At 39.5% G+C, this 25,751-nt stretch overlaps 1 protein-coding gene across 1 annotated transcript in view; it reads right to left on the bottom strand.

Moving 5' to 3' along the window:
* LOC123375112 (nebulin related anchoring protein) overlaps positions 1 to 23,882 on the bottom strand; it is a 62,375-nt gene extending 38,493 nt beyond the window's left edge. The window contains exons 1-14 of the mRNA XM_045025755.1: positions 23,796 to 23,882; positions 23,325 to 23,419; positions 22,244 to 22,331; positions 18,042 to 18,146; positions 16,324 to 16,428; positions 15,398 to 15,505; positions 13,963 to 14,067; positions 13,524 to 13,631; positions 11,443 to 11,547; positions 7,692 to 7,796; positions 4,950 to 5,066; positions 2,170 to 2,274; positions 1,159 to 1,266; positions 325 to 429 (exon numbers count right to left, since the gene is read on the bottom strand). Of these exons, the coding sequence (XP_044881690.1) occupies positions 325 to 429; positions 1,159 to 1,266; positions 2,170 to 2,274; positions 4,950 to 5,066; positions 7,692 to 7,796; positions 11,443 to 11,547; positions 13,524 to 13,631; positions 13,963 to 14,067; positions 15,398 to 15,505; positions 16,324 to 16,428; positions 18,042 to 18,146; positions 22,244 to 22,331; positions 23,325 to 23,419; positions 23,796 to 23,867 (1,431 nt within the window). The 5' untranslated portion in view covers positions 23,868 to 23,882. The remainder of the gene's footprint in view (positions 1 to 324; positions 430 to 1,158; positions 1,267 to 2,169; positions 2,275 to 4,949; positions 5,067 to 7,691; positions 7,797 to 11,442; positions 11,548 to 13,523; positions 13,632 to 13,962; positions 14,068 to 15,397; positions 15,506 to 16,323; positions 16,429 to 18,041; positions 18,147 to 22,243; positions 22,332 to 23,324; positions 23,420 to 23,795) is intronic.
* Positions 23,883 to 25,751: the final 1,869 nt, after the last annotated feature.

Raw genomic sequence — 25,751 nt, 5'->3', positions numbered from 1 at the left:
AAAAGTACCAGAATGACAAACTGTAGACTGAAGTCGTCAATTTATCCATACAGCAGGTACAGTATGGGCAATAGTAGTGTAAACTTCCCCACACCCATTCATCTTTAGGTTACCAACAATCTGGTCTGAACTGAAACCAGTGACTTGGGCTGGCAGCCTCTGTTTCCCATTCCTAATCCTCACAGTCTTCCTGACCCCACTGAGCCTTGTGTTACCAGCTGTTTGCCACCAGGATAAAATCACACACTAGGCTTCAGATTTTCTCCTCCAGGGAGATGATGAGCTGTGCAAGAAACAGGATGAAAACCCCATGTGATTATTTACATCTTTCAAAGGAGCCAACTTCCTTGTTGTTTGATATGAAGGAGTGAGTGTAGCTGGGTAATTGTAGTCAACATTGTCATGCTTGTAATCAGATTTATAGGCTATCTGAAACACAGGAAGAACAAAAAAAATCAGTCTTTTTTTAAAACTGTCATTTGTTTGAATAATTATCAGTCAAGAGGAAAGGAGAAACAATAATATTAATATTAAACACAAGAAACAAAGTAAGTTCAATGTCATCAACGACAAAGAAAATGAAATTATTTGCGTAGTTTAGCCACTAATTGATTCTTTTTCAACTACACAATTAATCCAATGCCAACAGTGGGAGCATTAACTTAACTTCCACCTATGACATATCTCTTTTATCTTTCAGCTTAGTTCTTGAGTTTCTTACAGATTTGTAAATAATGTACTTGAAGGAATGGTATGTAACAAAATGGCTTTGTGACTAATCCAATCCAGTAAATTACTGGGTTCAGAAACCTTCATTAAAGATTGCTTTTTCACCTGACCCTACAGGGTGTTGACCAACCTCAGCTCCCATTGATGTCCAAGGGAATTGAGGGAGCTCAGTATTTTGCAGGATTGGATACCTGAATGAATTATTTTAACTTCTCCTGCATAATAAAATATGTGTAAACTAGTGCAGAAGGGTTTCCAAGATATATAGTCTTCTCAGCACATCCATCCCTAGCACCTCCCAACGTAATTCGATCTAAGTTTCTCATCAATTGAAGGCTGCTAATATTAAAGACCAAAAAAAGAGAGACTACCTCTACATAACTGAATACTACCGCAGTACCTACTATAATATGAGCACAAATGACTTACATTGCTTGCCAAGCTGCCAACCTTCATAGCATGCAGAGTGCGCCTGTCCATGCCAATGCCTTCATAATGACCTTTCATTTGATTCTGGTATTTTTCTCTGTATTTAAGCTATACACAAAAGCAAACATTGACAGGTACTGAGCATAGGAAAATATAGCAGGTTCAAATGATCTACTAGTGTTGCTATCGTGTGAAAACTCATTGTGATTATACAACAACTTTGACACCTTAAAAGAAAAAAAACTATTGGCACACCTCCCAAGAGACCTTCCTTTCAACAGATGTCAATTGTATTCCCAAAATTACCTACGTGCCACACAAATTTGGTGCCTTCTCACTTCATTGCTGAAAATTATTTACCTCAGAAATGATGGATCATTAAACTGAGAAAGAGTTATTTATAACAAAGGAATTAATCCCATGGTATTTTAAGATTCTTGCATGAATATTCTTTTGTGTCCTCGTTTAGGATAGTCACCCATTCTGCCCTACCTTTGTGCTGATGGAGATCATCCTACTAATGTATTTTAGTTAAAGATATTTTTTAAATGAGTTATTGCTACACCAATAATAATAATCATTAGTTTTACAGATATTTAATTATGTTCTGCTCAATAATTTACATCTCAAAAATGGCTCCTGAGATTATCTGCATATATTTCACTTCAATTAACACATGGACATAAGTGATGAAGTAAATGAAAGTGTGACAAAGAATGTTAATAGTCATTTTTGATTGGATTAGCAATGCATTGTAGTAAGTCATCTCTTTTTCATATATTAATTATTATTATTATTATTTGTATTATTGTATTGCCTAGGAGCTGTAGTCACGGACCAGGGCCCTATTATGCTAAGCATTATACAAACACAAAAAAATGACTGTTCTATTCAAACTCCCAATGCAGCTTTTACTCAAGGCTTATATGGAACACACACAGATGAACTGTGATTCCAGCAGCTGCTAAATTAAACTTCCACTGCACTGCATGCAAGATACTGAGGACTTACATCACTGGTGTATTTTGAGATCTTGCTCACATTCTTGAACTGGGGAGTCTCACAGTAGTTAATACTGTGGCCTTTACTGTTTTCCAGATCCTTCTTGTACTTCACCTTAAAAGCCAAAAAATACAAGGGTGAGATGTAGCAAAATCTGAATTCACTGCATAAAATATCTATGAACGTAAGTCATACCTTAAATCCAGATAAGTTAACATAAAGGATTTTATTATATGGCATACAGTAAAATGTAGGTTCCACACTTCTGATTTTACCCTTTCCAATAGTGAGACCTATAGCCTTGATGATGATTTGGGGCCTACGTTTTCAAAAAGCGAATAGTGATTTTAGATGTCTCAGCTTTGAGTCCCTGGTATGAGACGTTTTTCAGAAAGTGCTGACTGCTCAGCATCTACATATGAGGCTCCCTGGGGTATGCCTACATTGCATCTGGAGTGAGTTTCCCAGTTCAGGCAGATAGACTCGCACTAGCAGAGCTCAAGCTAGTGTGCTCAAACATCGAGCAGCGTGGATGTTGAGGCTCAGGTTCTCAAACCCACCTAGGCTTGAGTAGAGAAGATCAAGCCTACTGCTATTTTTACCATCTTAGCTTGAGCTCCACTAATGTGAGTCATCTACCTAGGGTGGGAGGCTCACTCCCAGCTGCAATGTAGACATACCCTTAAAGACCTCTTAAGTGGGGACCCCAAAACAGAAGCATCCAGAATCACGTATCAATTTTGAAAAAGTTATCCTTATTCTCTAAAGCTATCACAGCACAATTAATTATGAACAAATTAATACATGCTAATGTTACTGACAAATAGACTACGTAGTTGCACCCCCAAAGGATGGACACATTATTTCAGTTATGCTGCTACAAAACAGATTTGGAAAGTTTCTTCTAAGAAGATTCACACTTGATATCGCAAGAGTACCCGTATGTGGGAGGCTGTATCCTAGCACTTCAGCTGACACTGAATTGTTACAGGTAATTGGAGAATACTCCTGACACACTGCATCCATTAATCAGATAATAGTGGACATGCCTTAACAACTCAGAATAGTTTGAGAATTCCTGTACACTGTTCTCCTACAAGCAGATGTGTCTTTTTTGCATTATTTGTAAGCAACAGTCTTTTACAGGATGCTGGATTCTGTTCTCGATACATTAATAGAGGTGCACAGGTATAATGGAAATTGGATTTTGGCCCATTTTGCATATATTTTTAAAAGGTTAATTTTTCCAATTATCTGCAGAAAACCCTTTAAAATATTGTAATATACACTTCTGAATTATCCTAAATTACTTATGTTTAGAACCCCAGAAAATGAGAAACACAGCACTAAGAGCCATGCACAAGACTTCCTGAGGTTGGCCAGAATCAGAAATATGCTGCTTTCTCTTACTCTGTAACAGTGATGTCACTTTATAAGTCAAATTGAAATTCCTTGTATGAAAGTATTAATTAGTACATGCAGTGTTGATACGCGGGTCTAATTCTTCTCTTTAATTCACATGCAAATTTCCCATTGATTACTTCATATGTACATGTGGAGGCAGAACGGTACAGAATTAGAGCTCAGCTGTATACTGGATTTCCTATTCAAATAGGTAAGCAAATCTTTCCCAAAAAATTTGCAAGTTCTTAAGTGTAGAACTTGTTTTTAAGCCTCATCTAAAGACATACGTACATTTCAGATACACTTTAAATTCAGAAAAATAAAATAATAATACTCAGCATTTATGTAGCACTTTTCCTGTTTAGAGCTCGAAGCACTTTACAATAGAAGGCAAGTATCATTACCCCCATTTTACAGGTGGGAGAACTGAAGTGAACAGATTCCTAAGGTGACACAGCATGTCAGTGGCAGAGCTAGAAATAGAACTCAGGTCTCCTGACTACCAGTCCAACAATCTATTCACTAAATCACATTGACAACATTTTGGAAAACTTCATCTCTTGATCTCCTCTGCCTACAATATGTATACTCTTGGTTTCTTTTCCTTAAAAAAAAAAAAAAAAAAAAAAAAAAAAGGAAGAGGAAGGGAAGATGTATCTTGGAGAAAGTGAGGGGTGAAAGTGGGCTGGTATAAAGTGGCCACCGGTATCGGCCCATACGCTGCCATGGCAAAGGACCCTGCTTAAAGCACTGCCATGGCAGCACTTTAGCGTCATTGCCCCTCCTCCCCTCCCCTCTTGGACAACCGACAGTGGGGGGGGGCAAAAGGAGCAGCTGCCCCGTGGCCAGCAATTTAAAAGGGCCGGAGCCCTGGGCCCTTTTAAATTGCCACTGGAGCCTCGGGCAGCACGGGCCAGGCAGCACGGATGGGCTGAGGCTGGCCCACATACTGGTAAGTGTTGAATATTACTTGCACCCCTGCAGAAAGGAATTACGTGAAAAAAACACATGCAATGAAAAGTGTCGTTCAAGAAACAGAAAAGCTATTTTAGTTCATCTGGAGATGCTTTCATTTTAAAAAACACAGAAAGGTGAGGAGAAGATCCTCAGCTTGTGTAACTTCTCAAAGCTCTACTGAAGTTAATGAAGCTATGACAATTTTCATCAGCTGAGGATCTGTCCCTGAATGTTTCTCCTAAGGAATGGCCATATTTTATAACTGTCCTACACATTGATTGTTTTCATGTGTGCTCGTCATTAAGGACAACAGCTTTTTAGTTTCCTAGCCTGAGAAACCAGAATTTACCTGCCAGAGATAAATAGATATAGCTGTATCTAGTATGGGCTGCTCTTCTATCAGTCCATAATTCTATTTGACTCCTTACCTCACTGACAAGCTTGTTGACATTCTGGGCTTGTTTAAGAACTAAGTTGTCTTCGGCTGAAAGAGAATGGAAGTGGGCTGCCCCTTTCATCTTTGAATGATCCTTTTTGTATTTTATCTAAAAAAGGGAAAAATAATCAAATCAAAGAGATTTTTGTCACCATTGTCATTTCCATTCACTTGAAGAGACAGAGTAAGACTTTCCCTTAATTTCTATTAGTTTTAATATGCTTGAACAAAAGGGTAAATAAGTTGGAAAGGTAAATTAATTGCAGGCTGTTACTTCTTAAAATCATCTCCATAGAAAATCACCAGTCATGCAATCTGACTGTTTCATATGAAACCACTTCACAATTTAGTATTTTTCTTCAAAAGTTTTCCCATTGGTTGGACAGCACTAGTTCTTAGTTACTTGAACAGACATCTTCATATTAATAATCACTATCAGATTCTTGTCTAGCAACTGATTGAGGCTTGTACTCTACTCTATTAAAGAATTCAATTCTCAGTAGTCTAATGTTAAGATGCCAGTCAGAGAATTATGGATGGTTACTAAGTATCCACTAGAGCAAGAGTGCCCAACCTGTGGCTCCAGAGCCACATGCGGCTCTTCAGAAGTTAATATGTGGCTCCTTGTAGAGGCACCAATAGGGGATGGGGGGAGGGATAGCACAGTGGTTTGAGCACTGGCCTGCTAAACCCAGGATTGTGAGCTCAATCCTTGAGGGGGCTATTTGGGGATTTAGTTGGGGATTGGGCCTGCTTTGAGCAGGGGGTTGGACTTAAATGACCTCCTGAGGTCCCTTCCAACCCTGATGTTCTATGAACTCCAGAGCTGGAGCTCCAGGCACCAACTTTCCAGTGTGCTGGGGAGTGTTCACTGTTCAACCCCTGGCTGCTCTGCAGACCCTGTCCCTGCTCCTGCTCCCTCCCCTGAGTCTGCCGTGCCCTCACCCCTTCCCCCCCATTTTAAAAAGGAGGGAGGTGAAGGAGGTGCCAATTTGGATTCAGAGTTCTACCACTGACTTAAATATGATCAGGATTCTACCTCTGGGTCTGGATGTTTATATTTGTGTTTTGCCTAACTTCTGCAAACAAATCAATTATTTTTCCCATGTACAGAGTCAGGCTCCTCGCCTCATGCAACTGCAAATGCCTAACTTTGAAATTCTACCCCGTAAGTTATGAAACAAAAGATATTTTAGAGTGTGCTGAAATGTTATGATTATTCATATTTGATTTTGGAGTCTGCGTTCAGTTTCTCAGACTTTAAAAAAAATTAAATTGCCTTATACTATGACATGTTCATCCCCCTTGTATAGCAAAAAGAAAACCATAAAACTAACCCCTATAACAATTGCCAATTAGGAAATATAATTTTGATTTTTAGCATGTTAGAAACCTGTTTACAATGGCATGTTTAATCAGGGAAGGTTAAATATTCATTCTTAAATTGGTCATTACTGAATTTGTCATTGAAATAGGCCAGGAGGTCTTAGAGAGACAAGGTGAGTGAGGTAATATCTTTTATTGGACCCACTTCTGTAGGTGAGAGACACAACTTTCGCCACATAGAGCTCTTCTTCAGATGTGGGAAAGGAAAGAACTCTGTGTGGCTCTCTAATATCCTGGGACCGACACAGCTATAACTACACTGCATAGGAGGTCTTAGTTTCTTTATATTCTCCCAGTCATTAGTTCAAGTAATGGGATACTATGGAATCTTTCACCTCTAGGTTGCTGCTTGTGCCTGTCTTGGGTTGACAGAAAGATTTTGCCATCTATTGGCTTTTTAATGGTCTGCATGAGTTGATGGGCTCAGTCTATTCCCTAGTGGACAGGTGTCCACATGACAAAAATTGCCACCAAGAGGCATCCTTTTGGGCTGTCATGCCAGACAGAACAAGAAAGGATGGGAATGCGGATAGACACATTTTGTGAGTACTAGAGGTGGTCTCTTCAGAACTGAGTTGAGGTTCACTGGTTGGTGGGCTGTATGGAAAAACCTTATGCTGCCACATCTCAGTCTGTACCTGTTCTGTAGATTACAACTGAAGAAAAAACAACACTGTACTGCAGATAAGGAATTCAATCCTCATGATCTGCCAATGTCACATCCTATGTTCTCTTGTCTCAGCCCTGGTCTACACACAGCCCCGGGGTCGAACTAGGGTACGCGAATTCAGCTACGTGAATAACGTAGCTGAATTCGAACTACCCTAGTTCGAATGACTTACCCGTCCAGACACCGCGGAAGCGAACTCCGCGGCTCCAAGGTCGACTCCGCCAACTCCTCCTGCCGCGGTGGAGTACTGGAGTCGACCGCGGCGCTTCCGGAGTTCGAACTATCGCGTCTAGATCAGACGCGATAGTTCGAACTCCAAGAAGTCGAACTTGCCGCGTCGACCCGCGCGGTAAGTATAAACGTACCCTCAGTATCAACTGCTTTGTACTAAAGATACAATACAACATAATTAAAAAACTAGAAACTGTTCAGATCATTCAAGCTATATTTACTCACTATGGGAGTAACTGTAGCAAATCTCACAACTGTAACTACTAAGTACATAATTTGCATTGGTGATAACGGACATCATCGATGCCCGGAGCCCTCTAGTGCTCTGCAATGTCATTGTTTGTTTTTCTAGTTTAATTTTAGCATTCTGCTTCCAAGTACTACTTCGACAAACTGCTGCTTTTAATTGTTTATGTATTGTATTGATTATTCATGTTTTATACTTACGTCACTTGCCAGTTCATTTGCTTTCTTGGCATTTTGATAAGCTGGAGTGATCATAGCAGGAAAGCTTCCTTTCCCTCTGTGCTCTTCATATTCATCCATATAATCCTGCAGAAAATTCAGGGTGTTTATTCATTACATATGAGCAAGTGGATTATTAATGACTTTTCTAAGCTCCCCAGTCTTGTAATTTGCATGTGTAAGCAGAGTCAGGATGAGCTCTACCCTGACATCTGGTGGTAGATTATGGGGAGTGCAGAGTGGCAGGTTCCAGTATTCGCATTAGCATTTCAGTTATTTGCATGGGCACTCCCACCCCACTTAGCATACCGCAAAGCAGTATGGGATGGTTGTTTTCACAGCTGTGGGAGCCCCAATTTCGTTGTTATTGGGGCAGGAGCAATGAAATGTTGTCACCCCGATCGGGTAAATGGGGAACTACAAAATTGTCTTGTGATGGGGGGTTTCCTTGTCAGCTGGATAGTACTTGCTAGATGGGGCACATGAGTTCCAAAACCCATTGAAAGGGGAGAGGCTGGGGACAGAGATCTGTACTGGGTGGTGCGGGCTTCTTGTGTGAGCCAGAAGCACCAGTTCCACCTGTGCCTCTCTCCACTGTGGAATGTTAGAGTTAATTTTTGATTCCCTTAAGAATCTAGATACAGGTTACTGAGCTGAACTCACTGGGGCTCCCCTACTATGAGCTGGACTCACTAAGAGCTGAAATCACTGAAGAGCTGGACTTGCTGAGCTGAGAGCACTGAGTACTGTGCTTATGAGTGGGGGAGCCTGAAGCTATACCGTGGAGCAGAGCAGCTGGCAGGGCAGAGCGGAGTGGAGCAGTTTGTGCAGCCACTGGGTGAGTGGAGCCAAGCAGCTCGTGAGGACGGCTGGAGTGGCTCACAGGACAGCTGGTGGACCAGAGCAGCTGGCAGAGCGGAGCAGCCCACAGAGCAAGCGGAGCTGAGCTGTTTGCGGGGACGACTAGTGGAAGCAGAACCCCATGACGAGGCAGGGCAGTTGGCCCCGAACCCACGTAAGGTGCCCCTTTCTACCCAGGCTGGGGAGGGGACCTCTGCAAAGAGACTCTTGAACTCTGGGGCTGCACTGACCCGGGACAGAGACTTTTGGATTGTGGGACTTTTGGGACTGTGGGTGATTTGGGGGGTTGCTGGACTCAAGGGCCCAGAAAGAAGGACACGGCCCAATTTGCTGGGGTGGGTCTTTGCTCACAGTTTGACCCATGATCTCTAGTTAAGGTATTTTCCAGATTTAATGCTTGTTGTTGTTTATTTTATGTAATTAAACCTTTTCTGCTACACCAAGACTCTGTGCTTGCGAGAGGGGAAGTATTGCCCCTTCGAGGCGCCCAGGGGTGAGTGTAAGATTTTCCCAGGTCACTGGGTGGGGGCTCGAGCTGGATTTGCATTATGTTGTGGGGAAGGGACCCCTATGTATTGAACCCAGCCCTTGCTGCTATCGTTGGCCCGGCAGAAGGGTTACACATGTATAGTTCATTACTTCCATTTATCTGTAAAGTTTGTTCATTTCATACTAGAATATATGTATTTAATCACCCACAATGTAAACTTTCTCTATGGCCTCTTTATTTATGTTGCAATGGAAGCACAGGTAACTTAGCTACTTTCAAGATGGTAGTCTTCCAGTACAGAGAAGATGAATATAACCTCCAAATCTCACCCCAACTCCCCCAGGCCAAAAACTAAAAGAAAAGAAGAATGAGTCTCATGGTTAAGACACTCAGGAGATCTGGTTCAAGTCAGGCTCTGCATCACATGCCCTCTGTGATGCTGTGCAAGTCTTAACATCTCTGTGACTGTAGTCCTCATGGGTATAGTAATACTTCTCAACTTCACAGGGGTTTTTTTGAGGATGAATTAATTAATTAATGAGAGGTGCTCAGGTATTATGGTGGCAAATACCTTAAAAAACAAAAAGGGCCCACTCTTTTATTATTATTATTTATTATTATTATTCTAGAATTAGTACTATGAAGCAGAATGTGTCTAAAGACCAGATTTTGCCCTCAAAAGCATATGAGTAAATCTCCTTAGCTTTCAGATTGCATGAGACTATCCAGGATGTTATCCCTATGTCAGGACATAATTGAACCATTTTTGGACTAATGCCAGGTTTACAGAAAAAAGGTTGTTTTGAACTTTAAAATCATTTAGCCAAAAGATTATTTTTAACTTTTTCATAAACATATTAAGGGTTTGTGAAAAAGAAATTGTTAAATATTTTATTTTTAACAATCTTAGCAAAAGAAAAAACAATTTCCCCTCATTAGAAACCATATCATGCATGTGCTTATCACGTAACTTTGTATAGATCTGGCACATAAATCTTAGCAACGTGCCAGATCAGGTGAAATGAGGATGCCTGCTATGGCAGGAGTAGTGTAAATGCTACAAATATTCATGGTATTTCTCCTATGACTTCTCACAGCAAAGGGGTTCACTGTAGGTCATGCTATGTCACATCACATGCCACATGATGAGTTGGGTCACACTACAGTGAAGTTTGTTTTTCATAACTTCCTCAAGCAAAGTTCTTGAAATTTTCTATGCTTGTTCCAAGTCTGAAACCAATATTATTCATATTACGTGTCAAGTATCAGAGGGGTAACCATGTTAGTCTGGATCTGTAAAAGCAGCAAAGAGTCCTGTGGCACCTTATAGACTAACAGACATATTGGAGCATGAGCCATGCATCTGACGAAGTGCATATTCACCCACGAAAGCTCATCCTCCAATACGTCTGTTAGTCTATAAGGTGCCACAGGACTCTCTGCTCATATTACGTGGTATCTTAAAGCAAATGTGGTCTGTTCACTTCTATGGGACTATTCGTGGAATAAGATTAAATTAATCAGAATCTGGCCCAATGAGATAAAAAAAAAAATCAAGCCAGATTTGACGTTTGTGATATAAGGTTCAACGCCACACTCAAAGAAAATACGTAAGTTAGTTTTAAAGTCACAAGCATTTAAATTAGCCACCTTTGTATAGGAATATTAGGAATGTCCTGTTTATTCATTTATTTTTTGAATGAAACTTTTGTTAGTTTAGAAGATATATGGTGATTTTAAATTTCTGCTATTGTATATGCTAAACTGATTTCTTTTTCAAATGTGGCTTGTTGTTCACACTTGTAGGGGATCTATCAAATAAGCCAGTTTTGGGTAAAAGAAGTGAGCAAGTTTAATGTTACGAAGATCTTATATCAGTAAGTCCGTGCACTTCTTTTCACCTAAAGACTTTGATTAAAAAGCAAAGTCTATCTACAAGAACAGTATGTGAAAATAATAATTATCCTCTGAAATATAAATTCCTGAGATTGGGACCCCTGAGTTGTATTACTTCCCTGTTACAGACATAATTTAACTGAAATGTTAATTAATATTATGATATTAAATGTTAATGAATATTAGGATTTTTTAGCATTGCCCACAATAATTATATATCCTGAAAAATGGAAAAACCGCAAAGATGAAGCCATAAAGACCAGGGTTGAAAGAAAGCCTGGTTGTTTCCCTGCCAATGGTACACACTCATTTACATACTCAGACTATGGTATTATCATGCTGCTTTCTCCTTGAGGTCTTGATTTCTCATATGGGAAAACAAAGTTTACAACAGGGGACAGCAAATCTCATTGCCATTAGTAAACTCTAAGCATTCGGTAGTATTAAAACCAGCTGTAACATGGGTATCTCTTAGTTGTTGCCTACCTGGCTAAAGTGATCTATATTTTCTTTTCTGAAAGCATCATCTGTTCCAGTTGCATGGCTGGCTTTTCCTTTCATCTCTTTTTCATATCTTTGATGATACTTCACCTAACAGAAAGAAAGAAGATCAAGCCAGATGAGTTCAGCCTGTTACATACATGCCACATAATAAATCACATGCACATGTTAATAATAAAGATTTGCCAAAAAATTTCCACTGCAACCAGTCTTCAGAAGCCAAGTTTTCTACTTGTATTTAATAAAATTTTAAGAACATAGGACTTGCTATATCAGTTCAGATAATTATTTTGCTAAGTATAGCATTCTACATCTGGCAGTGGCTAACATCTGATGTGCCAGAAGGTTAAAAATAAACACATAAGTCACGTAAGTGCAGAGTCACTATATAGTGCCTTTCATCCTACCTGATCTCAATGTGATTTGTACACTCCACAGCAGGATCATTTGCCCACCAATAATTATTTTTAATAATAAGAGTCTGATTCTGAGAGGCGCTGATCACTAGCATGTCCACTAGGCCCAGTGGTAGCTTTAGGTGAGCAGCTTTCAAGTTCAGGCCCAAGTTTTACAATATCTCTATTGAAGTCAAAATAATGTCTGCAAGCTTGCTCTTTATCCTACACAGGTGATTTTTTTACACAATAAGAGTTCCTCCACAGATCAAGGGCAGTGTATAAAGTTTCAATGTTTAGAACTCATCTGCCTTTGACTTTAAGACTAAGGGTCCTTCTTGACTTGCACTGATGAATTAATAACTAGAAAATTCTCCATTCTGGTTTTAAAGTCATTTCCATGTAGCTAACACAATATGCTATACGTATTTCCTTTCACTGCCTGTGTAAAAATTGATACTAATGAGTCAGTTTGAACACACATGATTTAATTTAGCCTCGTAGGAGGCTGGTAATGTTATCTTCCCTTGAAACTGCTTTTTTAAATCATCACAGCTTCTGGCGGTGGGGTTGTTACACATTTAACAAACATTGTAATTGTGGCACTGAGGCACAGGCAGACAAATTATATTCACTAAAGATCCCAGGCCCTCACTGCCAGGGGCGGCTCCAGGCATCAGCACGCCAAGCATGTGCCTGGGGCGGCAAGCCACGGGGGGCGCTCTGCCGGTCGCCGCGAGGGCGCAGGCAGGTTGCCTTCGGCAGCATGCCTGCGGAGGGTCCACTGGTCCCACGGCTTAGGCGGACCTCCCGCAGGTGTGCCGCCGAATCTGTGGGACCGGGGACCTCCCGCAGGCAAACCGCCGAAGGCAGCCTGCCTGCCGTGGTTGGGGTGGCAAAATACCTAGAGCCACCCCTGCTCACTGCTCCATAGAGGGTCAATCCTGAAAGGTGCTTAGCACTCCTGAGAGCTGCTACGTGAGTTCAGCTCCAAATGACTTCAGTAGGAATCCAGGGCATCCAGCCCCTCACAAGAGTGCTCGGCACCATGCACGATAATACTCCAAGAGAATGGAAAGAGAGGGGGGTGATTCTGAAATAATGTCAGTCCAGAGCCAACAAACATTTGATATGCTTTCCATATTTAATTTTATTTATACATATATACTTAATACTCAAGACTGGTTTCTCTAGTTCACTTCGTGCCTCTCAGTCAAAGCTCACTCCTGCACCAACATAAAGAGAAGGAGAGGGAATCGGGGGTGAGCAAGGGCAGGGGCAGAGCTCTGATAAAACCAATCCTCCTGTAAGAGGGACCTTGTGCCTGTGGTATAAATTAGAGCTGCTCCTCTAACTTATGCCAAGGCTGAGCAGAGTGGGCTCAGAGAGCCACAAGTGGCTCCTTATGGCCACTCCCCTCATTCCTTTGTGTCCAAGTGCAGCTTGGGAGGGCCTTCTGCCCCCAGAGATTGCTTTCAAAATATAATGGCCTTATTTTCCCTCATGTAGAACACAGGACCTACCCGTGCAAAAATAATTACCTGAAATCCTACAGGCCACATTCTCTGCTGATGTAACTCCATTGGCACCGATGGGATTTTGCCAGAAAAAAATTTGGCCCTAAGTCTGTTGGATTTTTCCCTCAAAAGAGAGATTGCTTTTGATACTTACGTCACTGGCAAGTTCATTAGCTTTCTTGGCTATCTGATAAGCCGGAGTGATCATAGCAGGAAAGCTGCCTTTCCCTCTCTGCTGTTCATATTCTCCTGTGTATTTCAGCTGTAAAAAAAAACCAAGATAACGTAGGAACAAGTAAATCACACACATTTATATCTGCTACACACAAAAAAGCTACATTAAAAAGAACACTACTGAGATTGCAAAGTCAACCACTCAAAAGTCAGGAAATGTCAGAATAAAGGTTGCCTGTGCAACCTTTATTCACCATCATCCCTCACCCCCTCACAGCCTTGTATGTATAGTCATTAATTACATGATCAAATACTATTTTTCCCAGAAGACCCCAGCCTCATTCTGTACTCAGGACAGGCCTGCTCTACGGATTATTCAGGATTGAAACAGGTTGCCTATTCTCTCCTGTTACACTTACATCACTCATAAGCTTCCCTCCAACCTTTGCGTGCAGTAGATCTGGAGTGTCTATGACAGTGGTATAGCTGGAAACTCTGTCTTCATGTCCTCGTTTATATGCCACCTGGGAGGCGGAAGATATAAAGTGCATTTTAAAACTATTTACTAGCAAATATCTGGGTAATTCCTTCCATAAGGCTTGAAAAGGTAACAGAAGAACTGACCTTTGTTTCAGCTAATAAATTATTCCCAGTTTTCTGTCTTTAATATAAGTCCCTCAGCTGTAAATACAAAGGCAGCTGTATCTACTACTGACTAAAAGTGGCTGTCACTACAGTGTGTTCTGATTTTACTCATCAAACTATGTGCATTAGTTTAATTGTTCTATTATTTCACTCAGCCTGTCTGGATCTATCAAGTGCCAAAGGTTTTCATTTTATGGCAATGAAAGAAAACTGCACTATGGGGAAAAAAACCTATTTTTTTCTGGTACTTCATACAGCATTCTCTCTTTACTAATACAGGTAAACAGAGAAAAAAATAAAAGCAGGTAATGCTGATATCTACAACATAGTAAGCTATCTTCCTATTAAGGCCCCAGTGCAATGCCTATTAAAGTCAACGGAAAGACTCCAAACTTAGTGGGAGCAGCTGGATATGGTCCAAAGTGTTTGTTTTGGGTGAACAATATTCTTCAATAAAATCACAAGATTCTTCAGTAACGACACAAACCCCCACAGCTTACAACTGTATTATTGCAATGGTTGATGCTATACATGGAAACCACGTCAGTATTTTTCAAATGCTTTGTATGGTTCTTGTTTTCACTGGATTTCTTTGGATTGGATTATTTTTATAATATAGTACATTACGTGCATAGATAAGTAAAAGTAAATTCTAGGTAAATTAATTTACTAGTGTACTGGTATATAATTTTACATACTAAAAGGGAAAGAGATGAAAAAGTTAGAATAAGTGGATAAATAAACGAATAAAAAAGGAAAATAAGAGTAAATAATTCACAGGATCTAGAATGGTACGGCAATTAATTGATTTTAAATGTGAGATGGCATAGAATGGTACAGCAATTCATTTTTTTTAAATTTGAGATGGCTATTATGTCATAAGTGTCCCATATATCTTAGAAAATGCCCATACTGTCACTTGTTATACATGAAAGACAAGGTGGGTGAGGCAACATCTTTCATTGGACCAACTTATGTTGGTGAAAGAGACAAGTTTCAAGCTCCGCTTGTTATATGTGACATTCTTCCAAAGCTAGCTAATTTGCTAGCGATTCCTGTGTCAATGTATCATATTCAAGGTTTTTTCACTTTTACAGGAGTTATTTTACAATTACTGTTGGTTATGGAATGCACCTTTTATTGTGAACTGTTTGAAATCCAAGTTTCGCTGAACTTCAATAAGTTTGACACACACAAATTGGGACTTACGTCACTGCTTAGCTGAGTGGCTCTCTTAGCTATCTGGTAAGCTGGAGTCATCATGGCTGGAAAGCTGCCTTTGCCTTTCTGTTGTTCATATTCTTCTGTGTATTTCAACTAGAAAATTATATATTTTTTATTTTTGTTAAAGAAAAACCATTAATGTGACACCTCTTTTAATGCACACATTCTAATTGTTATGGGTTATATTATCCTGATGACTTTTAAAAATCATAATGGACTTAAGCAAAGTGGAAATCACAGGTCCCATCTGTCTGGCTACACATGTTTAAAGAGTTTTAAAATAATTGACACGTAAAAGAAAATGTATTTCATAAGTTCAAAATTTATGAACATTTCCTATGTAAAGTGGAAAAAATCTGTTTATAATCTTTTCCTTCAATACTTTTGCAAACAAAATATTTACTATTAGTCACTAATTTAGTAAAGACCATCTTGTGTAGGCACAGATCTTCAATTCTTATACCAAGTTTGATTTCCATTCACTTCAGGTTGACGGAAAGGCAACAGATCCTTGTCTACTCTACAAAAAATAAGATGCGTAATCCACTGTTGGTGCAGCCTAAAGGTGGTAGCACCACTGGAAGATGTAGAATATGTTGGATTCCATCTACAATCAAAGTTTACTTAAGACGTTACTCTCCTGTAGCTGAAGTGTATCTTAATTGCAGAAATTCATGGTAGTTCCACTTGAATATAATTTCTAAGCTTTGCGGTAACACTGTTAGGTGACCTTGATGGTATATATAGATAGCACTCACAAGGCTCAGCACTGTGTCTCAACATAGCAGTAACTGCATGTCACCTTCTCCTTTTGTAATTTGTTATTGAAAGTTTGGCTATTCTAAACTGGAAAGTCCTCAGAACACTATAACTCATACAAATAAAGTTATTGCAAATGTCAGCCCACATACATCACTGAGAGTCTTCTGTGCCTGAGCTATTCTGACCGTTTCAGGATCTGGGATGGTTCCAGAATACCAGGATTTGTTTTCCTCATATGCAGCTTGGTAGACTTTCTAAAAAAGGAAAGATTAAGTCAGCGGAAATGTGCATACTCATTTTTAAACCCGAGCAGTTAATCTGCTGGGCAGGGAAAAGAAAACCATCATTCATTATGGGAGAAACGTACTCCGATGCAGAGGGAAAGCATGAGGCCTATGCTCCTCTTCAGTTTCATTTTGAGAACATAGGCGGATCTTAAGTGATATGAATTTTGTGCTGACCCTTTCCATATCAATGAATATTTCTGAGCACATTCCATAAGATTTGCTTAAGTGAGTTGAAATTAGGGCCCATTTCCCAAAACTCCAGTAAAACATTTGCTGAGTAATGCCGAACATCATGCAAACAGCAATGAATTTGCTAGACCAGCATTACTATTAGTGCTAAATCTGTGCTAGATGTGCAGGCAAATCTGAAAACTGAAAATTCAGCAATTGAAGATTGATATATTTTCTTTTTTGTCAGACTTATTTCATAAGAATTCAGAGTGTGAAAAGTGCCAGATTGAAAGCTCTGAAAAGTGAAGTACTCTATTTTCTTGCAGAGGCAGCATCCAGATTGCCCTGCCAAAAGGGACATCTTCTCGAGATGCCAGTTATTTATAGACTTGTGAGTATTTGGGCTGTCTGCTGAGACTGCCAAGAAGAGTGATAATGGGCTTAGATCATTTCAAAAGCAGCATATTTTACTTATTACTGACGTGGGATGGGTCTGATCCACCAAAATAAGATGAATGGTTCTACAGCCCAATAAATCATCAAGCTAGCTCTTTACATTTTCTATTATTGTTCCAGTCTCTACATTAAGGGAGATTTATTTATTTTAACACTAGCAAAAAACTTTTTTTTAAAATAAATAGTTATCTTGGGTAGTCGTTTTCTGTTCTCCCTTTATTACTCGCTCATATAGATGAGTTTAATCAGGGATTCCTAACTCCCTGCCCAATTTCTTCCTGTCCCTGATCCTGTGTTTGCGACACTCACCTTGAAAATTAATATTGTCACAAATTCAGCATTATGGCTCTACTTCAGGATCAAGTCAGAGGAAAAACTGGAGTAGGCAGAAAAAACCCACTAGCAAAACACAATAGGTGAAATCTTGGCCTCAGTGAAGTCAATGGGAGTTTTACCATTGATGTTAATGGGGCCAGAATTTCATTCAATATTTGCAATAAACAGAAAAAGTGGCAAGACAAATTATGGATTATAATACTACTTAGCACTTACATAGCACCTTTCATCTGAGGATCTCTGAAAGTTTTACAGAGATGGGCAAGTCTGATTATACCCATTTTACTGAAGGGGAAACAAAGGCACAGAGAAGGTAAGTGACTTGACCAAGCTCACGCATGACTCCACGGCTGAGTCAGGAATAGAATCCAAATCTCCTGACTCTTGCTCTCCTCTTTTTAATGACTAAAATATGCTATCTGGAAAAGCAAGTGAAAGTTAAATAAGCTATTAAGGAAATAATAATAAATGGACTCTCATAACTGAAATATGGTGAATAAAAGCATAGCAATAATCATCCCATTTAGCATGGGATAGTACCTCACACCAGGCCGATGCTTGGCGGGTTGCATACTAGCTGCTCACATGAACGTGTGTACTTGAAGAATGTCTCTAACCTGTCTGGCCAGCTGTTGAACTCTATGGGCAGCTTCCATATCTCTGGATCTCACATCCCAGTGAAAAAACGATTTGAATCGTTCCCCCTCTTCTCGATATTTAATCTACAAAATATAATGGCATCATTATGTACAGGTTTTTCTCGCATCATGGATGCCTGAGTCCGTCATTTTAAGGTGGGAAAGTGCTGAACATGCCTGGGTACATAGTACTATACAGTAAGTGCAAACTGCAGCGAGAATAATTTTAAAACGGTGCAAGACTTTGTTTGCTTCCTAACATAACAAAGCTATGAACAAATGCACACCTCTGCTACTTTGTGTATGTATCTATGTACCTCAACTGGTGTATACTGGCACTGAAAGCTATGCCAATTTTCATCAACTGAGGAGCTAGCCATATATTTTTAAAAGTTCTACAGATATAGGGCTTGTCTACATTACCCGCTGGATCGACAGGCAGTGATCGATCCAGCAGGGGTCGATTTATCGCATCTAGTCTAGACACGATAAATCAATGGCCGAGCACTCTCCCATCAACTCTGGTACTCCACCGGAGCAAGAGGCACAGGCAGAGTCGACGGGGGGGAGCATCAGCAGTCGACTCACTGCAGTGAAGACACCGCGGTGAGTAGATCTAAGTACGTCAAGTTCAGCTACATTATTCACGTATCTGAAGTTGCATAACTTAAATCAATCCCCCCCTTAGTGTAGACCAGACCATAGAGACATGCCATTTTATGTTAGGACCTACAAAACAAACACAGGCCTAGACAACCCAGACTCTGCGGCCTTTGAGAAACCATTGCTCACTGCACTCTCTTCTTCCTTTCCACCCCACCAGAGTCCCCTTTACTTGGCCAACTCTACTTCGATTCGTTAGTTTATCACCATCCTCCACCTGCCAACTGCCATACAGGAAGGCCACACAAGCACTAGACTCTGTGCCATGCAAGGAGCACAGACCTCCCTCCTGCATGCCTCCCACCACTGCCTAAGGTATCAGCGGAGCAGGAGGTTAGATTTATCCCTTAGTGCAAACATCTGTTCTCTGATCCACATAGTGGCTTCTGACTAAGATAGTCTGCTGATGCAGGAGTTATACACATATAGGAGGAGCAGCACACTGCAGTTGAAACCTACCATGAAAATCTGAGAAGAGAATTTGGTTCTTAGCCACCAGTAATATAATGACAACTGAAATCAAGAGAGAAATCTGCACAGAACATACAGTTCAAGTGTTACTATGAAACACTGGTCCTGTGTATCAGTCATTGGGTAATATTCTACCTCCTGTATCCTGTGCAACCTCAGTAAAGTCAGTGAGGTTGCACAAATGTAAATTAATGGCAAAATTGAGCTTCATGTCTTCACTTTATTACAATTTAGTATTTGTTTTGCAATAGCACCTAGAGGCCCCAACTGAGATCAGGGCGCTATCTGTGCTATGTATTGTACCCGTACATAAGAAACAGCTGCTGCCCTGAAGAGCTTACAATCTAAATAGACAAGACAGAAGAATGCTGAAAATATGTATCAATATCTCCAGTTTACAGGTGAAGAGAAGCAGCAGAGAGAGGTTAAGTGACTTGCTTGATGTTTCAAAGGAAGTCAGTGGCAGAGCAAGGAATTGCCCTCATATCTTGAGTCCTAGTTTAGTGCCTTAAGAGCAAAACCATCCTTCTTCTCTAATGTAATGTAATGTTCTCAAGTAAAAGCATATTCAGTTTTACCAACTGAATATGCTTTTTCCTTGAGATCATTAACATTTCAACTCAAACATTTTCTCAAGTGAGAATTCTTTTATCCATTTAGCATACGTAGTTCTAGACCCAAAACTGCCATATAAGTGAATAGGGACTTTCAGTGAGTAAGGACGGCAGGATCAGGCCCTTAAATACACTTAGCACCCCCCCCCCCTCTTTGGAGTTCAAAATTCCCTATGTGATTGAAAGGGACAGGAGCTGCTCTAGGTGAGAAAGGAAGGGAAAGTGATCTCTGAACTATAATTTGCCTTGCATGTTTATATACACACACAAACACACTGGAAGTAACGGGGGTCTCATATCACAGTCTGCAAACAGAAATAGAACCTGCAGTAATCCCAGACTCATTCCAGACCAGCTCTGTCACACACAATTTAAAGGAAGTATACTGGTTGTTGTTGTAAGAGTGTCTGAGTTATTCCAAAAACCTGATGCATAAAAATGGTGTGCAAGAAAAATGGGAGAAAAAGTGCAATGTATGATGAATGCTGCTAAATGTATGATGCCAGCATTGTCCAGAAAGCAGAGAAAATATGAAGAGTGTGTGCAATAATTTAAATAATACAACTTCCTTCCCTTATTTTACAGAAAATTTTTAGTAGGTGTGAAATTATGTATGAACACACTTTTATGCTTACTATATATAATAATCGTAGTAGTTTTTATAGTATCAAAGGGGACTAAAGTCAATAAAACATTACATATGGAAATTGGCCAGTTACAGTGGTTATTTGCAATCTTACTATGTATTTTTCTAATGTTAGTTACCAGAAATACAAAATTGAAACAAAATTCTTTGGAGGAAAACACCACAAGACAAGAAAGAATGCCATAAAACAAAAAGACTTTGAGCTCCCCCAGTGTTTTTCAGGAGCACAACAGCCTTTGATACAGATACAGGTACAAGAAAATCCAATGCACCCATAATATTTCAGTAAAAATGTTCTCAAAACAAAACCATGCAAAACCTGACTTTGTATTTTTTATAAATCTCAGCCCAAGTTCATCAGATGCTTGAAAAACCTCCTGGGTACAGATTATAATAAAACCGAAGCTACTTTGTGGCTTGGTATCAAAGACTTGGAGATTTCAGTCAAGTTTTGCTTGGTGTTTTCAGATTCATTTGAACTCAGAATTCAAAACAAGCGATAGAAAGTTTAAGAAAATGTCTTCATGAACCCACATGACTGACACTATCAAGTTTACACAGCTTTGTTCAGCATTCCTAGCAATTTTCTGTGAGCACTGCCACTTAGAATATTAGATAAGTATCCCTTTAAACATTGAGCCTCCATTTTTTAATCAGGAAGATTCCCAATAATATTAATCGATTTGTTGCCCGAGTAAGGACTCTGAGGTCCCAAAAGTACAAGAAGTAAGGCTATAATTCTACCTTGGGGTTTCCTAGTGATACTGACAAAACTATTGTTTTACTCTCTTTCTTTGCAATGTAATTCAACGGCCTTATAATGTAGAGTTAGTCGTATGCAGTGTTGTAGCCATGTAGCATGATAACGTAGATGAGGTAACATCTTTTATTGGACCAATTTCTGTTGGTGAGAGAGACAAGCTTTTGAGCTTATGCAGAACTCTTCTTCAGGTCTAGATACATGTGTAAACTACTTACACTAAATAATCTGTTCCACCCTGTATTTAGTTGTGACACCCTGAATACATTTCCCAGACATGAAGAAGAGCTCTGCGTAAGCTCAAAAGCTTGTCTCTCCCACCTACGGAAGTTGGTCCCATGAAAGATGTTACCTCACCCACTTTGTTTCTCCAATGTAGAGTTGAACAGGCACAATACATTATTCCTCCTTTTAAAATGAATACTGAACACATAGGATACAAATTCACCAGAGATAGAAAAAAAACTATTGTTGAAAAAAGGAAAAAAATATTCCACAAAATTACCTCATCCATCTTGTTTCTCTAATATCTTGGGACTGACACAGCTACAGCAACACTGCATATAAAATTTTAGACATTTTCCCTCATTTTGTCTAAATTTCAAAATTTTCCAGCCAGCTCTAGCATTCACTGAAATAGTTATAAACAAATGTTACAAAATGTGTCTTCTTCTACATAAAATTGATATATTTCTAAGGAAAAATTGTAACAAATCTATATACCAGCATAACCAAGCTACAGATGGGATCAAACTGGGAAATTTGAATCCCAAACTGATTTCAAACCCCTTAAATATGGGTGTATTTGATTGTTGTGGCCCATTATGACCCCATTTGCAACATTCTGATCCAACCTGGATACAAACTTTTAATACTCTCAAAGAGACCATGGGAGAGGAGAAGGAGTTTCTGTCTGGACTTTGTGTTTTAGAACATTTCTAGAACAGAATACATAACTACAATGGTGTCTTTTTTAAACATAAAATACAGCTGAATATAAAGCACACTTGTTCCTAAAATTTCTTACCTCACTTACTGCTTCTGATTGTTTCTTCACATTTATATTTACTGGTGTCTCATATATGCTTGTGAATGTGTTGTTTTTTGGGTTATGTCTACAAAAGAAAGTGTAATGGGAAATTAGAAATATATGTTATTGACCACCAGAAAGATAGGTTTTCTTTTCAGTTTGATATTTCTTAAAAACACTGAATGAACTCGTCCCCCACCACAACATTAAAGGTAATTAAGGAGATATACCAATCTCCTAGAACTGGAAGGGACCTTGAAAGGTCATTGAGTCCAGCCCCCTGCTTTCACTAGCAGGACCAATTTTTGCTCCAAACCTCTAAGTGGCCTCCTCAAGGATTGAACTCACAACCCTGGGTTTAGCAGGCCAATGCTCAAATCACTGAGCTATCCCTCCCCCCAACAAAACTATTGGATTACACACAAGTTATTGTTTTATGGAGCAGGTGCCTACAACTAAATTAATGATCATATCATATCAATGCTGTGTTTCTAATAACAAAAGAGAATAATAGAATAAAAAACAACTGTCATCTCTTCCTTTCAAATGACAGATTTGACAGGAATTGATCATTATGAAATAAAAAACTTTCAGAAAAAACCCTCCCTCTAAAATCTGCATTTTACATATTTTTCTGGCTAAGTGAATTCACATCTTGTTAACTCTTAATCGCTGATACAGAAATCATAGTATAGTCACAATAGTTTACTTTTCTAAATACTTCAAATGACACTTATTTTGGTGTCTTTTAAGCTACAAGACAACATGACAAATGTGGAAATGTTACATATGAGGTCAGATTCTGATCTCATCTGCCAGTGCTGCCTACATTAATCCAGAGTAATTCCACTTAAGTATAATGAAATCATAGAATATTAGGATTGGATGAGACCTCAGGAGGTCTTCTAGTCCAATCCCCTGCTCAAAGCAAGACCAACACCAACTAAATCAGTAGAGTTATTCTGGTTTTACACCACAATATGTGAGACCAGAATCTGCCCCAAGCGTACTCTTCTAATGAATTATGGTAATTTAAATTTTACACCATGATTTTTTTTTTATAAGGAAACACACTTACACTTGACAGTAAGGCTTTTTCTGATAGCTGATAAAGTTATTTACAGTTAGCATCATCTTGCAGACTTCACAGTGAAAACAGGCTTTGTGCCATGTCTAGAATTGCAAAAGATAAAAATATAGTGAAAGTTACTTGTATTTCATATTGTATTATTCTTGCGATTTTAAACACCAATATTGATCCCTTCTATCCATATAATTAATAACCATTTCCCACTGTGTCGATGAACACGTACTAAATAGATCTATTGTCATTTCAAATTTGTTTGTTGTTTTGAATTTTGTTCCAACAAACTTTTATAATGAAGTTCATCTCAGTTCTGAAATCCAGTATGAATAAAGAATGTAGAGTCTGGGGATTTTTGGCAGTATCTTCAATGGAAGCATGATTAGGCCCAATATTAGTAAGTAAAGTACCAATGCATATGTTTAACAACGTTCAAAATGACCAAGATAGAGAATGTCTACTGACCTGATCTATACAGTTAATCTTCTCAGCAGAGTAAACCCCAAAGCCACATCTAGCACAAGGCTGCACATTCATCTTGAAATCAACAGAGTGAAGAATATATCTATATATACACAGAAGGCTCAAAGACTACGAAGATGACTTTCCACTCCGTATGTAACACACTCCAGACAGCCCAATCAAGCCCTTTTGCTCTGCAATCAAGGATCACATTAAAGTTCTGAATTGAAGTATCTCACTCCCTTTTGCTGACCTTCTGCTTCGAAATCAGCTGCTGGCTGGCTTTTAAAGCTGCCAGTTACTAAGAGGGGTTATTTTGGCAACTGCGTAAGTACGTACAGAAGGGGAGTTCTCAGTGACATCCTTCTCTAAATAGAAGAGTGAACTCATAGAAAAGAATCATGTTCATGTGAATGATAGAAACTAGTCATTCAGTTTCTAGGCTTTGCAGTTTAATACTAGTTGTCATAACCCCAGGATGGAGCTAATGGTATCAACAGTACCATTATCAAATTAGTAGGTAGCTGGTCACCTCCATGTGGGGTATATGAGCTCACTAAGGGATAGTCTGTCCCTTTAGGAACAGCCCTGTGTAAGGTAGCTGTGCCACCCCAGAAGTTCAGGGAAGAAACTTTAATTCAGAGATTCACAATTTCCTCTGTGCTCCCCATTTGCTCCTGCTACATCGCAGACCAGAGCAAATTACTTCCCCTTAACCCAACTCACCTGCACTTGGCGGGCTGTGGGGAGGCAAAGCCAATACCAAGCTCATTCTCTGCCCCTCTCCCCCTCCTATTGTTTCTGCTGTTGAGATACAAGGAGGCCCCATGTGGGGTTGGGGGAAGCCTTTTGCTTCAAAGAATACCAAGCATAAACAAACTTAACAGGCTATGTAACAAATGGGACACTTGGCCTATCAACCACAAAAGAGCAGTCACAAAGCAGCTATTTAATAAAGTACCGCATCAGCAGAGCAGTGTAGGTTAGAAAGTGAAAAATGCCTTATCCAAATGAAACTATGGAAGAATGTGAATAGGTAGACTGTCACTCCTAACACTGCAGGTTACCAATTCTACTCTTACAAAAGATACCACGGAATTTTTCACAACTGCAAGTGGTCAGGGCCTAAGTTTTACATCTCACCTGAATTACAGAACCTCCAACAATGGGACATTGCTAGGTACTTTCCTCTAGAGTAAACTACAATCTATTGAACCCCCAACACCACTCTCTTCAGCAGTTAGGTACTATAAGGAAGCCTCCTATCCAATTCCTGATGATACCCAACTCTGCTTAACTTATTACTTTTACTGAATGCTAACAGCATATTAGCACTGTATAGAAAATGGAGTTGACAAAGTCCCTGGTCTGAAGAGATACAGTAGTAAGCACTATGGCCCCAGTTGTACAAGACTGTGGTTAATTTTAAGCACTGTGAATAGTCCTGTTGACTATGTGTAAGTCTTCGCAGGATTAGGGCTTATGCTTGGTACTAAATATTAACAAGATGAGCCCTTTGGTCTCAATACTGCTCCCACTGAAGTCAAGGGTTGAGAGTTGAGTTCTTATACCCAGAGTATATCAGGTACACAAAAGACTAAGAGGACAGTACATTTGGGATTGGGTCTGTTGGGTTCCTGGGTATAATGCAGTAGGATGGTAAAGGCCATAATCACCTAAGCTGTTGCATGCTGAATACGTTGGAATGATGAGGAAAGTCTACTGGAGCCAAGATAATGGCCCTAGCTACATCACAGCTAGAAAATCTAATATAATAATATTATTAAATAACTCACTTGAGGTTCTTCTGTCCAGGAGAGACGACAATGGCCATTGCAGCAATGGTGTTGCTTATATTCATATTATGCATTTTTAATTACTGTGAAAGCAGCCAAAGCCATGGATAGGGTTGAAGTAAAAATTATAAGAATAAATAAAAATAAATGTTTTAACTACTTT

The sequence above is a fragment of the Mauremys mutica genome, chromosome 7 (assembly GCF_020497125.1).
Source record: "Mauremys mutica isolate MM-2020 ecotype Southern chromosome 7, ASM2049712v1, whole genome shotgun sequence".
In the NCBI taxonomy this organism is placed as follows: Eukaryota; Metazoa; Chordata; order Testudines; family Geoemydidae; genus Mauremys; species Mauremys mutica.
The sequence above is the reverse complement of the archived record's forward strand: the minus strand, read 5'-3'. Positions and strand labels throughout refer to the sequence as shown.